This window comes from Ammodytes marinus (genome assembly GCF_949987685.1).
Source record: "Ammodytes marinus genome assembly, chromosome: 4".
Classification (NCBI taxonomy): domain Eukaryota; kingdom Metazoa; phylum Chordata; class Actinopteri; order Uranoscopiformes; family Ammodytidae; genus Ammodytes; species Ammodytes marinus.
Genome location: NC_137233.1, coordinates 6,844,547 through 6,857,307, shown reverse-complemented (window position 1 = coordinate 6,857,307; position 12,761 = coordinate 6,844,547). Strand labels below are relative to the sequence as shown.

The following is a 12,761-nucleotide window of genomic DNA, read 5'->3' as shown; positions in this document are numbered from 1 at the left end:
ATTTATCATGTAATTGTGTTTTTGTTTGTTTAGGTTTGATGTATTTACATTAAATAATTACAACCCAACACAACTTTAAAGTAGGCCTTCTTCGACACAATGTTTGAGTAACTTTACCTTAGACAATTATTGTTAAGTGTGTTATCGGGTCTCCTCGGAGACTTAACTGTAGACTCTGCTCTAGTTTTACCAAAGCAGCAGGTAACATGACCCAAATACACAGAGATACTACAGTCAGGTATAAAATAAGACAGAAACACATCCAGAAATAAAATTGAATAGAGAGAGATAGAACAAAAAGAGACACAGAGAGATGGAATTTGTACAGCTACACACACGCGCACACAGCTTGAGTTTTGGGTGTGTAAATTGCATCTGAGGGGTACGCGAGTGCTCTGGAAACAGTCATATTGCTATTTCCAGCAAGCAGGTCGTTGGCTGTCCCTCTTTCAGCCAGGGGACCAACACTTCCTTCTTCAAACACTCAAACAACCCAATTCTGACATCTCTATTCAGTTCAGTCGACTTCACAAAGTCTGCCAGGTTCAGCAACATCCAAAATAATCGGAGGAACAATTGACCTTTGGCTGCACAAAATCAGGAGAACATGCAATATGCGATAATGTTGGATATTGCGATGATGGTATGATATGCAATAACTATACAAATTCCTAAATATACTATTGTAATGTTTTCTGCTTTGAGTTCACTGCCAACATAGACCCCAGACAGTAAGTATCCTATGCTATATTATTGACCCTAGGCCAGATGTTGGCATCATTAGTGTGTGGTGATACAAACGTGCTGGTCTTAATGTTAGTCCCAGTTCGCTAACACGTAATCCCAGAGCTATATTTACAAATCCATGCGCTTTACCTACTCCGCCACTAACGTTTATATAGGGGGACGGGCATAAAGCAGTGTGGCTTTATCTGATTGGCCAAATACATTGACATGCTGTAAATGAATGACTGACACATGGAATAGGCTACCATCATTGTATTGTAGTTCAAACCGTCTCTGCGACAGGTTTACCGCAATATCAACAATCCTATAATGATAAATGTTCAATATATTGTGCAGCCCTATTTTGCAGTTTGGCTGGTTTCTCCACTGTCAGCTCCCTCTCATATTTTCCTCCCCACTCATTTCATACTTCATTTTCCTCGCCAGCTAATATATTCAGTCCCCTACTTCCTCCTCCCCTTATTTCCTCAGTCTTCCTTCATCCCACCCATGGCTGTTTGCCTTGAGGACCTTTGAAGTTGCCCTAACCGGCATGAAGACAGACCAAACACATTTTTGTTACTGTTTGTTTGCTGTTTACATTAATGAATCATTCATGATCTGAGTTTACGGAGGCATTCAGTAATGGAGCCTGAGGGGAGCTGACTTTGACTTCACTACAGAGACACGCTACTTTTTGATTTGACACCATGGTCACTCACATCACTCCGCCATGCCAGAAAGACACACACGCGCACACACACACAAACACACACACTCTCTCTAAATTATGCGAGTGTCAAAACGAGGTCAACGAGAAAGTTTCCCCCATGCCAATTTATGAAGAACTTGGTTTCTGTACCCCTCACACAGACCAATCTTCCTCTGGAGCGACGGAAGACATTTTCCCCCTAAACTAATTTCTATGGTAAATAAAATTGAGAGTTATTGAGAGTTCAACTTTTCAATTACGCCCTCTCGTGCTTAGCCCAGATTGTTTTGTGAGTGCTGCCAACGCCGGGATCCGCTCCCTGAAAAAATGACTAACTGTCTTGGTATTTGGTCATGACAAAGACAAATTGTGTCAACTCTGCGGAGTACAAACAAGCATTGGAAGCATTAACTGTTCTATTAAAGCGTGGCAAAGTGTGTGTTTGTGTGTTCTTGTTTGTTTTCCTGACCTCCTCAAAGTCGTCGCTGACCCAGAGAGGGATTGGAGTCCCCCAGTAACGGTTCCTGGAAACGGCCCAGTCGCGTGCGTCTCTCAGCCAGTTCCCAAAACGCTTCTCGCGCACAAAGTCTGGAACCCTGCGGAGACAAAGAGATTTTATGATGCGAGTTGTGCTTTGAGCTAAACTTTGAAACAAATATATTTAAAAACCATTGGGACACAATCAAGTCTGCAGGTAGGATGGAGTTCTACTTGTGCTTGAAATGACACTGGTACTTCTGTTTAAGACTCATTAAACAGCTTTTTACCACAATAAATCACATTTAATCAGGGTTATCCATGTTCAACTTTAAGACCTTTTTTAAAATACTGTAGAAAAAGTCATTTAAAACTGTTTCACCGTATCATCCAAAGTATAAAACGCAATAGAAAACCAGAATGGAAATATGGCCCGTTATCTATTATATTATATAACATTTAAGTACTGCCGCCCAGTATATAACAATGATAATTTCTAATGATATAATTATTATTTAATTAGAGACCTTCAACCAGATAAGCAACATAAATTGGATGACTGCTTTAACCAATTCAAAATTATTTATTCATTGAGGCTTCTGCTATGATAGACACAGTGGAGTATTTATTACATTAATGAAACAATATTGAGTATTGACTATCGAAAAATCCAACTTTTATTTTTGCAGCTCGCAATACAAAACATTATGTAACCAGCATTACTGTTAAGGGCAAACAAGACGATATATTTAAGACCTCACAAATGTAAGTTATTTTTTTTAGGAAACTGAATTAAATGTTTTTTGTTTTAAGATTTGTCAAAACCTGCGGATATCTTCTTAATTCAATGTGTTATGCATTTTGTCTGAACAAGAGCAAGCATTTTCTTAATGTCCATTACTATCCCTTTATCAGACCAGCTTATTTTTTTCTCTTCTTTCTCATTTTAGCCCTAAAAATAAACTGCACTCACTGCTCTCTTTTTATGGAGCTGAAAAGGTTAGCGTTCCCTTCGAGGCATCTTCCTCCTTTGTACCCCCGTTCTGCTCTCCCCTTTTCCTATTTTGCCTCAACCGATTTCTGGCTTTAATTCACTATCTCACAATCTCTCTCTCTCTCTCTCCCTCACTGTGCCGTGTTGCTCAGGAGGACAGTTCAGTGGGTATAAATCGTCGTCAGGATCCACGCGCCGAGCAACGAGTTCATCAATTCCCATTTGTAGGAGGCGTTTCTATTTAGGCCCCTAATATATCAATTTAATGATTTTTTTTTTCTTTTTTTGCACTGCTGCTCACCAACCTCGAACACTCTTCCACCCATCAACCTGCCTCTCCTGCTCCATGCTAAATGTAGAATTTAGAGTGTGCTGTCTTCTTGTGCCATTTAAAATATACAGGCTTCTTCTATTATAAGTGAGAGACGCTGGGGAACGATACAACAGGGAGACAGGGGCACACAGGTTGTGGTCAGGGAATGAACGTGCGCACGATGGAAACAAGGTATTGTAAGTGAGAAGGGAAGATGAGGAAAAAGTTTTAAAGGACAACATGCAACTAAAAGGGCTGTTGGCCATTTGCTCAACTCCTCCTCCTGAAAAGGGATCGTCCAATCATGGCTTAGCAACTGTAACGACGGATGACAGGTCCGTCAAGAATTGGATTTATCTATCTGTTGAAGCAGTGAGCATAATATGACATAATAAAGAGATATTTTTTTTTCTCTCTTATCAAGCTAACATTTGCTATCTACAGTTGATAAAACTGATTACTGACAGTTGTTATGTCGGTCAACAAAATCAACACTCAAAAATAGAAGTTTTTTTTTGTTTTTCATGAAGACTGTTAAGGACGCAGAAGTTTCAGAAATGTTTGGTTTGAGACAGACAAAAGAAAAAAAAAATAGATAAAAAGACGTCTGCTGCCTGCCTAATCCAACTTGAGTAATTTCAGGGCCAGTCCATCAAAACCACATTCTCTTCTCTTTCAGAAATCAGGCACCTGTGACCGAGCTTCACGCACCCTGAGCCTCAATATAGACCAGTTCCCTTGCGAGCAGCCTAGCACTCATTATTTCAGAACTTAATTTATTCGGGCAGACAGACGTCTAGAGAAATGAGTCTGAAATGTCTCAATAGATACCCAGTCTGGAGTACACCCACCGCAGCATGTGAGCAAAAAGATGAAATGAACAAATCACTTTGAAATTATGTTAACTGGCACTTTGCTTTCTCAAGGATTGCTTTTTTTTCTCATCAGCTAACATGAACTTCATAAAAAAGGGAACTGAACTTTGCAAGGATTTCACTTTTGTAATATGCTGATGAGCTGGCAACCCTCGCTGGCAGACATACCGGTACTTGAGTTTCTGCTCTTGGAAAATTGTCAATGGAGTCTAATCAAGGAAAAAATAAAAAATAATCTTTAACGAAATTAAAATAATTAGGGTTGGTGGAATAGGCTTAATTAAAAAGCTGCTTAAAAGCATCTCCTCAGTGTGCAGCCACACAGACACAGAAATGGTAAAAGCTTTTATTTTGATAAAAGACATCGGCTTGGGCTCTGAGAACCTTTTCTAGGACATTTTAGTGCTTAAAAATATACTGGGAAAAAAAATATTGTCAGATAATATAAAACTAATCATAAGATACAGCTCTATTCTACTTGGGAAAAGAAAAGAAACACATTATGTAAAATACTTTTTTCAAATGGACCTGGTCATCCTGTATAACGTGCAACACTGCTACCCCTCTGAACAGCCTCTAAAGTAGTGAGTGTGTTTGTGCCGGCCTCTGTGTGCGTCTTCACCTTCCTAGCGGCGAGTCATTCATCTCGGTTTGACAGTCCCATTACCAGAGGCAGCTACTGTGGCTCAGAAAAGAGCACAGGGAGCACCAGGGGTAATACCACTTAGCAAAGCCATCACGCCGAGGCCTACTATTCGTCCACGTTCTGCCATTTAAATTAGCATCATGCTAATGTTCTCTACAAACCATCAGTTCTGTATCGTAAAAAAAACAAGCTTTGATGAGGTTTTTGTCCCTATTTAGTGACAAATCAAATCAAATCCTTGCAACAACATGCATTTTAAATCCAATATGTATTACAATGCCCAGTGATACATAGCTGTCCTACGGGGACAGGCCGGGGCTGTGACAAACAACTTGTTATGGTTGTGCAGGATCGTGGCGGTAATTGTTTTGGGGCTGTGACTGTGGACCGTTTTGTCTAAAAGTATTTTAGACCATTTGTTTGGCAAGATGCTCATAGCCACATATTCCCTGTCACCGAGCAACAAAATAGTTATCACTTGTTCCAGAAAACAGCTTCTTACCAGTAGCATTTGCCATTGTTGTCCAGTAGCTTCTCCACCATGTGCTCAACCCTCACAAACCAGCTGGGGACAGCTTTGTAGATCAGGGGCGTGTCCGACCTAAAAGTAAGAAAAACTATTTACATAAAACATAACGTTGCAACATACTGACTGCAGCATTGGTTCAAGGAATGGCAAAGTCGCCAGTATATAATAAATACAGGTCGGATTGTCATAAAAATTTGTACAGACGTTTGTTAGCCCCAGGGAAAGAATCCTGATGATTTTGGTGATACCATCATATTTCCTCTAGTGCCACCGGTAGGTTCAAATGTATGGTTTTGAGTGAAATGTCTGTAAAACCCTTGATGTATTGTCATTAAATTGTACACAAATAATCATATTCCACCTGGATGAATAATATTTCGTTATAACTTTTTTATCTAACACCTTTAGGTATATCTGTACTTTGTGTTAAGTGCTTATTAGAAAATAATAGCACGCTAACAAGCTAAAATAATTTGGTAAACATGGTTTGAACATTACACCTGTTTGATATCTTTATGTAAACCTTAACAGTTAGCTCACTGTGCCAAGCTACAGCCTTCTAGAGCCGCTAACATGGCTATAGACTACATCTTGAGAATATACAATCATAATTCTGTTCCACCGTTTCTTTTGTTCAAAGCTTATCTTCTTCCGCCATGGCAGAGGTGTACCTTGTAACATTTTCATCTCTTTCAGCAGATGTCTTCTGGTGGCTAAGAGAGCAGCTCTCTGCATAGTCACTGGGTTAATTAATCCTGCTCAGGTCAGCCTGCAGGTGCTCCGAGTGAGAGAGTTATTTAATCTGCTTAAAAAAGTAAGTTTGAGTGTGTCCATGTGTGGGTCTGCATATCTGTCTGTTAGTTATGATGTGACACTGTGGGGCCTTGATGGGTTTATGTACGTGTCACATCAATGACATCATCTCTATGAAATGATTCTGTGCATTGAACACAAAATCCTTGGAGGGAGGGCATTAGCACAGAAAAACCTCAAATCTCTACTTTATGATACTTTACAACAATATGTCTTCAACCACTAAAACAGGCTGCTTATATTGAATGTGACCGTGTTAAGTGGCATAGAGTACATATTAGTTTTGACAGTGTTAATTGTGTACATGTCTTACCTCCAGCAGAAGGGGTAACTATGTTTGAAACTGCTAGCGTTGACGAGGCGCCCCTTCTCCTTCAGCCACTTGATGATATTCTTGTCAGCGTCCTATAAAAAAAAACACCCAAAACAATAAACATGATTTGAAAAAGGAAATGCTACTTTTAAGAGTAATTTAATACCTGATTGAAATGCTGTGTTTCACTGTTGTTTAAGTTTCCATTATGGTGAGTTGGGGACAGACATGTGCAAGGTCAGAAGTTTAACCAATTGAGGTTGGCAAAAAAAACATTTACTGTAACAGGGAACAGTTTATTCATGCAAATTGAGAAATGATAAAAAATTCTTCTTTTATTTATTTTTGTCCATTGTTCATCTATTTATTCAACATAATATTAATAAAAATGAACCGTTGTGCTACCAAAGTTTCTTGATGACACCAAAGTGTTTTATGCTTCTTGGTAATAAACAGAATTTAACAGTGCACATTACACAGTATTTTTTTCTTGAATAGTTCTTGGCTTTTTATTCATTCATTTCATTCTTTGCAACTCTTCAGATAGGGACAACCTTTGTATTTGTAATGTGCAAGAGAATAGCTACAGTTGAAGTTATTACTATATTATTAGCAACTGGACAATTGTTTGTATTTTCACTGTATTTATTTTCTTGTACATGAAAGGGGAAACTGTAAGATGGAAACATTACTGTGCATCACTGGCAGTGCATTTCCCCAGCTATGGCTGAATTTAAGGCAATACAGTTCTCCAACCATTTCTTGGCCATAAGGTAGTTTTTTATGTAAATGTTCTCCTTCGGGTAAGAAATCACCTTGAAAATCCAATGTTATGCTTCCCCCATAAGAAAAACCAAGGTAATTTCACAGCCAAGGTCATGATCTGTTCATATAGCTATAACTAATGTCACTGAACAGGTATGGGGAGAAATTGTTTGCTTAGTCTTCCAGCGCCTTGTTTATGGCAAACAATCTAATATGCAATCAGCCCCTGTGCCTTTTTCACACACTATTTCATCTCCCTCTAACCATGCCCACGGTGCAATTCACGGGAAGCTCATAAATATAACTTTTCAGCGAGGTGTTTGGCACACTGTTGGTCGTGACCTCTTTGTAGAGAGAGAAGGTTTTGAAACTTTCGCAGCCAGGAGTAGATTTTGTTATGCTGTAACCCAGGCTCATTAAAACATGAAAGTACACCTGTGATGTGGAAAACTCATTGGATCTCTGCCTGCAAAACCGCTGAGAGGAAAAACACATTCCGCCACCTGGCCAATTGAATGTAAACAAGGGTTACGCTATATGCTACCAGATTACTCACACATTTATGTGACTTTTCGAATCGCCTTGTCACAAAGAATAATTAAATCAGGCAAAACAGCCATATGTCTTGTTTGTCATTATTTGAAATACCAAAGCAAAAAACAACAAGACCCAGTCGATTGATGTGGCAAACAGCTACATAAGGCTATATTCAGAAAACCATTTTATTCTGTGGCACATTTAGATTTATTTACAGGATAAAGCAAAAACCATTATACTAAAATAATTGTAATTTAGTGGGCCTGACTCAGAACTGCTTTTCAACACATTTCCAGTTTTGTATGTAAAATGAGGGTAGGATGAGGTAAAGAGGCATATATAGACGCTAAGGGATACTTAACAAGGTGACTCACAGGAAAAAAGTAAAGACAAACAATTCATTATTTTGCATGCACTCACTTCAATCTTTATTAGGTAACAGTTGGTCAACATTGTTGTAAATAGTCAATAGTTTTGTCTTGTCAAAACAATCGGAATAGTCAAGGGGCACTGTTAAGACCAGCCATAACAATAGTGATATGTGTTCTGCTTTGTTGGGGTTTAGATGTGACACGTTACAGAAGGACAATAGTGTGTTTTGCAACGGGGGTGGGATCCTAAAGTTGGATCGTGAGAAGCAGTGGCTGCGAAAAGTGAGCAGATATAGCAAAGACAAGTCACAGAAATGGAGTAAGAGGAATAAGACGGGTAAACTTGTCAGGAAAAATTGGAAGGTGAATTTGGTTAGGGAGTAGTAGAAAAAGGACTAAAGTAAAATGGTATGACTGAAGGAGACATGAGGGATGCCATAAAACAGGAATTGGGGAAGGGGGCGACAAGTCATTGCTGGTTAGGGAAAGGCAAGTGAAGTGGTAGGACTGGCTGTCTTGAGATAACTATGTAAAATTGGAAGTAAGAAGGACTGGGAAGAATTCCGAAGCAAGCAGACATTGTAAGCAAATACATTAGGATAACAGAGTGAGGGTTTGGCAAGGTAAACAAGTGGGTAGGTAGGGCCGGGTATCATATAAAACCTTAATACTTTTCAGGGAACCAAGCAAAATGCCAGCGCCTCACAAAAACTGCTTTCTATCGAATCAAATGTTCAGTGTATTGTTCTGCTTCTATTTTTGTAGAAAAAAAAACATTACTCAACGTAAGTTAAAGTATATTTTAGTAACTAACTCAAATTGGCACTAGTAACATGTCATACAATACCCAGCCCTTGGAGGGTAACTTAAGGAATGAATGGGTAAGGTGCAGGAAGGATTTAGAGCCTTTTTCAGTAGAATGCTGATCTCTCTACTCCACGATGATTCTGCTGGTCTTCCCTGTGGCTGCTTCGGACTTGCGGCCCCACTCATTCTGGATATTTAGGATTCGTTGCCAAGTCCAAGCCTCACCTCCTCGCCTTCCAGCAGCTTCCTGTAGGTGGCAATCTCCGCGTCCAGCTTGAGCTTAATGTGCAGCAGTTCCTGGTAGTCTTGGAGATACTTGGTCATCTCCAGTTTGGTTTCGCAGAGCTGGGCCTCCAACTGAGCGATGACACCCTCCAGGGTCCCCACCTTATCCATGTGGTTGATCTCCATCTCTTCCAGCTGCTGCTCCAGGGCCGAGTTGCGAGCCCTGTGCCCGTCAATCTGGTTCTGCAGATCTGTCACCTGGTTGTGGAAGGTGCTGATCTCATCTTTCATGGTCTTCATTTGATCCTCGTGTTTGCCCGCGTGCTCCTTGAGGGTGTCGAACTTGCCCTTGTACCATTTCTCGGCTTCTTGTACGTTCTTGGCGGCCACCGCTTCTATCTCTACGCGCATGTTACGCAGATAGGCAGCCAGGTCGGGTCGATCGCCATCCAGCTCTGCAGTGATCTTTGAGTCCTCGATTTGCTTCATTAGGTCGGCTACTTCTTCATCGTGCAGCTTCTTGAGGAACTCGATCTCTGCCACCAGTTGCTCTATACGCTTCTCCAGCTCGGCCTTCTGTAGTGTGGCATTGTCCACGTCCTGGCGAAACTCTCGGAGGATCATCTCTGCCTCTTCTTTGAGTGCCATCTCTTCGTCCAGCTTAAGTCTCCACACTTCAACCTCTTCCTCGATGTAGCCTCGTTCGATATCAGCTGCCCCCTTCTCATTAGTCAGGGCCTCGATCAGCTCCCGCACTTCTTTAAACTTGAGCTCGTATTCATCCCCGATACCTCCCGATGCCTTGTAGCGGCCCTGCAGTGCAGCCAGCTGAGCAGTGAGGTCGGCGTTTCTCTGCTCTAGTGCCTGGACCTTCCCAATGTATCCTGCGAACTTGACATTGAGTTCCTGCATCTCCTCTTTCTCGTTGGCATGTTGCTGGTGTATCTCTGTGCCCAGCTCGACGGCAGTGCTGCGAGCGCCCGAGCGGCCACGGCTGTCGTATGAGGATCCACGGCAACGGGAAGGCGAGGGGCTCTGAACCCTCACTCTGCTGGCAGAGCCGCTGACCTGCAGGCTCTTCTGGGAGTACGACGCGGCCCTCATGTTGTGTTTAAGACTGGGGTTTGTTTAGCAGTTAACAGAAGAACAGCTGCTCTCTCGACTTCTCTTTGCGTAGACCGCGTTGCAACTGATTCTCCCTCAGATCAGCTGTGAGGTTTTTATGCGGCAATAAAGAATTTCTCAGACAGCCTAGAAACTCGCGCTTGGTTTTAACATATTTCAGAAGGGGATTATGACAGATGTTCAGTGAACTGCGGCTGAATGCTCCTTATTAGCTCACGCTGTAATGTTAGTGACTAGGCGGGTTCAAGTCCACTCCCTGGCCTTCGCGCTAGGATGTGAAATAGTGATCACATCATGTATGACTTATTTTGTACTCACTGTCCACTTAGGATGGTAATGAAGCTGGGTGTGACAGGGACCAAGAGTGCAGCCAGTGCACTGGTAAACAGTGACGATGTGCTATGGCAGCAGGTTTTCCTACACAACGCTGTGAAACGGCTCTGACGCGGATTCCCTCATGTCCCCCCACATCAATAGACATGTCATGCACCCAAAGAGTAATTTTAAATGACAATTGGGGAAAGCCTCTTTGGCCAAGAAGAAAGGGCACATTTCAGCTCAACTGGATGAGGGAAATATCACAACATAAAGATATCAAAAGTGGAAATAGAGGAGGAATGAAATGAAATGCTGAATAAAACCAGCTATCATTGTTGAGGAATGTATCCCGTGTTTAACCCCTTACCAGGGGTTGAATGCCTCACATGTCTGCTAACCCAATCTCCATATAAATGCTTGATGTGTCACTCACTTTGACATACTGTCCCGCGAAGTCAGTGACCTCTGACGTGAAGCAGCCCGAGGCATCAACAGGGCAGATAGGAGCCTGGTCTCTCGTGATGATGTTGTAGTCCATGCACACCCTGTAATCATCCTACAGAGAAAATCAGAAACAGTTTCATGGGTTAAGGGTGGTATTTTTTCCCCTAATTTATATTTATACATTATGTAAATCAGTGCAAAAAAATACATACAGTATAACTAGAACTGAAAGGATTACTTCATTGACAGGCATTTTATTGGCAATCATTTTGAGAATGTAGAAATCACTTAAGTGATTTTTTAAATGTTAAAATCTATAAAGTATCTCTTTGTTATACGAATACTTCACTGGATTTCTTGGTATTTTATGATAGTCAAATGAATCCCTGTGGGCTTGGCACTGTTTTTATTTATAAATCATTGAATTAGGAAAATAATATTCAGATGAATCTATGTCAGTAAGACTTTAGTGTGTTTGAAACTAATTTTCTTCTTGATCCTATTCTTGATACAGTCAACCATTTTTCTCCAAATAAATCAAACTGTATACGAAAATAAGAAATCATGTAACCCTTTTGGCAGCCGGTTTCCCTAGTCTATAGATACGTTATGACTCCATATTAAATATCTTGTTGAGCTGAACACTTTTTACAGTGTTGAAACTAGCACTACTGGTATGTGACAGCTATGCATGAAAAATCTGATTACAGACCAGCTGCAAATGTATTCTGTATTCAAACACCCTGTCAAGTCCCACGATTGATGGCTCACAGGCTCATTTTCCATCTAGTCATTACAACATGAAATGTTTGATATATAGGTCTGCGATGCATTTCTTATCACTATATATCTTCAGAGTCGGTGCACTAATCGATGTGAATTTGATTACTACATAACTGAGCTTTACCAAATAAAATAAAAAGTCAAACGTTTCAATGCAAATGTAAGTGAGATATTAATGAGAAAGGTTTGTTAACAGCCCTATAGGGACTCCTGAAAAATAAGGAGAGTGCAGAAGAGAAAGCTTAGACTAGAGTGTGTGTCCACAGCGGGTTACAGCCACAGGGCCATCCATCTGCCCTTGACAGGGCATCTAGCCCATTAGCAATGACCCAATACCTCGGACAGCACTGCAATATTTGCCTCTAGACTAGACTCTAGCAATACATTGATACTTGAACATTGAAAAAAAAAAAAAGTTCTTTATATGCATGTACCAGAAGAAAGTAATTAAGAAACATGGCAAGCATGAGAAGTTAAAAGTATTTTCTTAATAGAATGATTTGGCCTTGACCTCAAGTATTGAACAGCACCACTAAATCCAATTCGGAAAAAAATAAATTGTATTACTGTTGTTAGTCATGAGCATTGCAAATCTAGTTTAGGTTTAATTGTTGCACTACGCCCTCTGGTAAAGTCATATATATATTCCAATGCCTGCATGTGTTAACTCCAGTATACAGGTGCAATGGATAAATTCAATCAAAAGAATACAGCTAATGGAGATGGGGAAAACCCCTCTGTGCACATTCAGCAAACATAAGCAACTACAGAAATAAAACGTCATTGAACTGAGTTCTATTGGTAAATGAAAACACTTAACCACTCTGGTTGCACTTTGTTGCCATATGATGGCAGGGAAACATCCATAAAGTACACTTGATAAAGGTGACCTAGTTTTGCTCTGAAGCCTGCTACATATCAGCATCTACTGCACTGCACTGGACAATCAATTAAGTACTCAAAAGTACATTTCTACAGCTATAGTTAA

At 40.6% G+C, this 12,761-nt stretch overlaps 2 protein-coding genes across 2 annotated transcripts in view; both read right to left on the bottom strand.

Annotated features, from left to right (window-relative positions):
* iars1 (isoleucyl-tRNA synthetase 1) overlaps window positions 1–12,761 on the bottom strand; it is a 46,999-nt gene that overhangs the window by 25,641 nt on the left and 8,597 nt on the right. Inside the window, exons 11-14 of the mRNA XM_080025761.1 lie at window positions 10,980–11,102; window positions 6,399–6,490; window positions 5,246–5,344; window positions 1,908–2,034 (exon numbers count right to left, since the gene is read on the bottom strand). Coding sequence (XP_079881887.1) covers window positions 1,908–2,034; window positions 5,246–5,344; window positions 6,399–6,490; window positions 10,980–11,102 — 441 coding nt within the window. The remainder of the gene's footprint in view (window positions 1–1,907; window positions 2,035–5,245; window positions 5,345–6,398; window positions 6,491–10,979; window positions 11,103–12,761) is intronic.
* Window positions 9,074–10,207, bottom strand: LOC307249143 (vimentin; the record flags this gene model as incomplete). The annotated part of the gene is made up of 1 exon (XM_080025779.1): window positions 9,074–10,207. One exon carries the CDS (start codon window positions 10,205–10,207, stop codon window positions 9,074–9,076), a length of 1,134 nt encoding a protein of 377 aa, XP_079881905.1.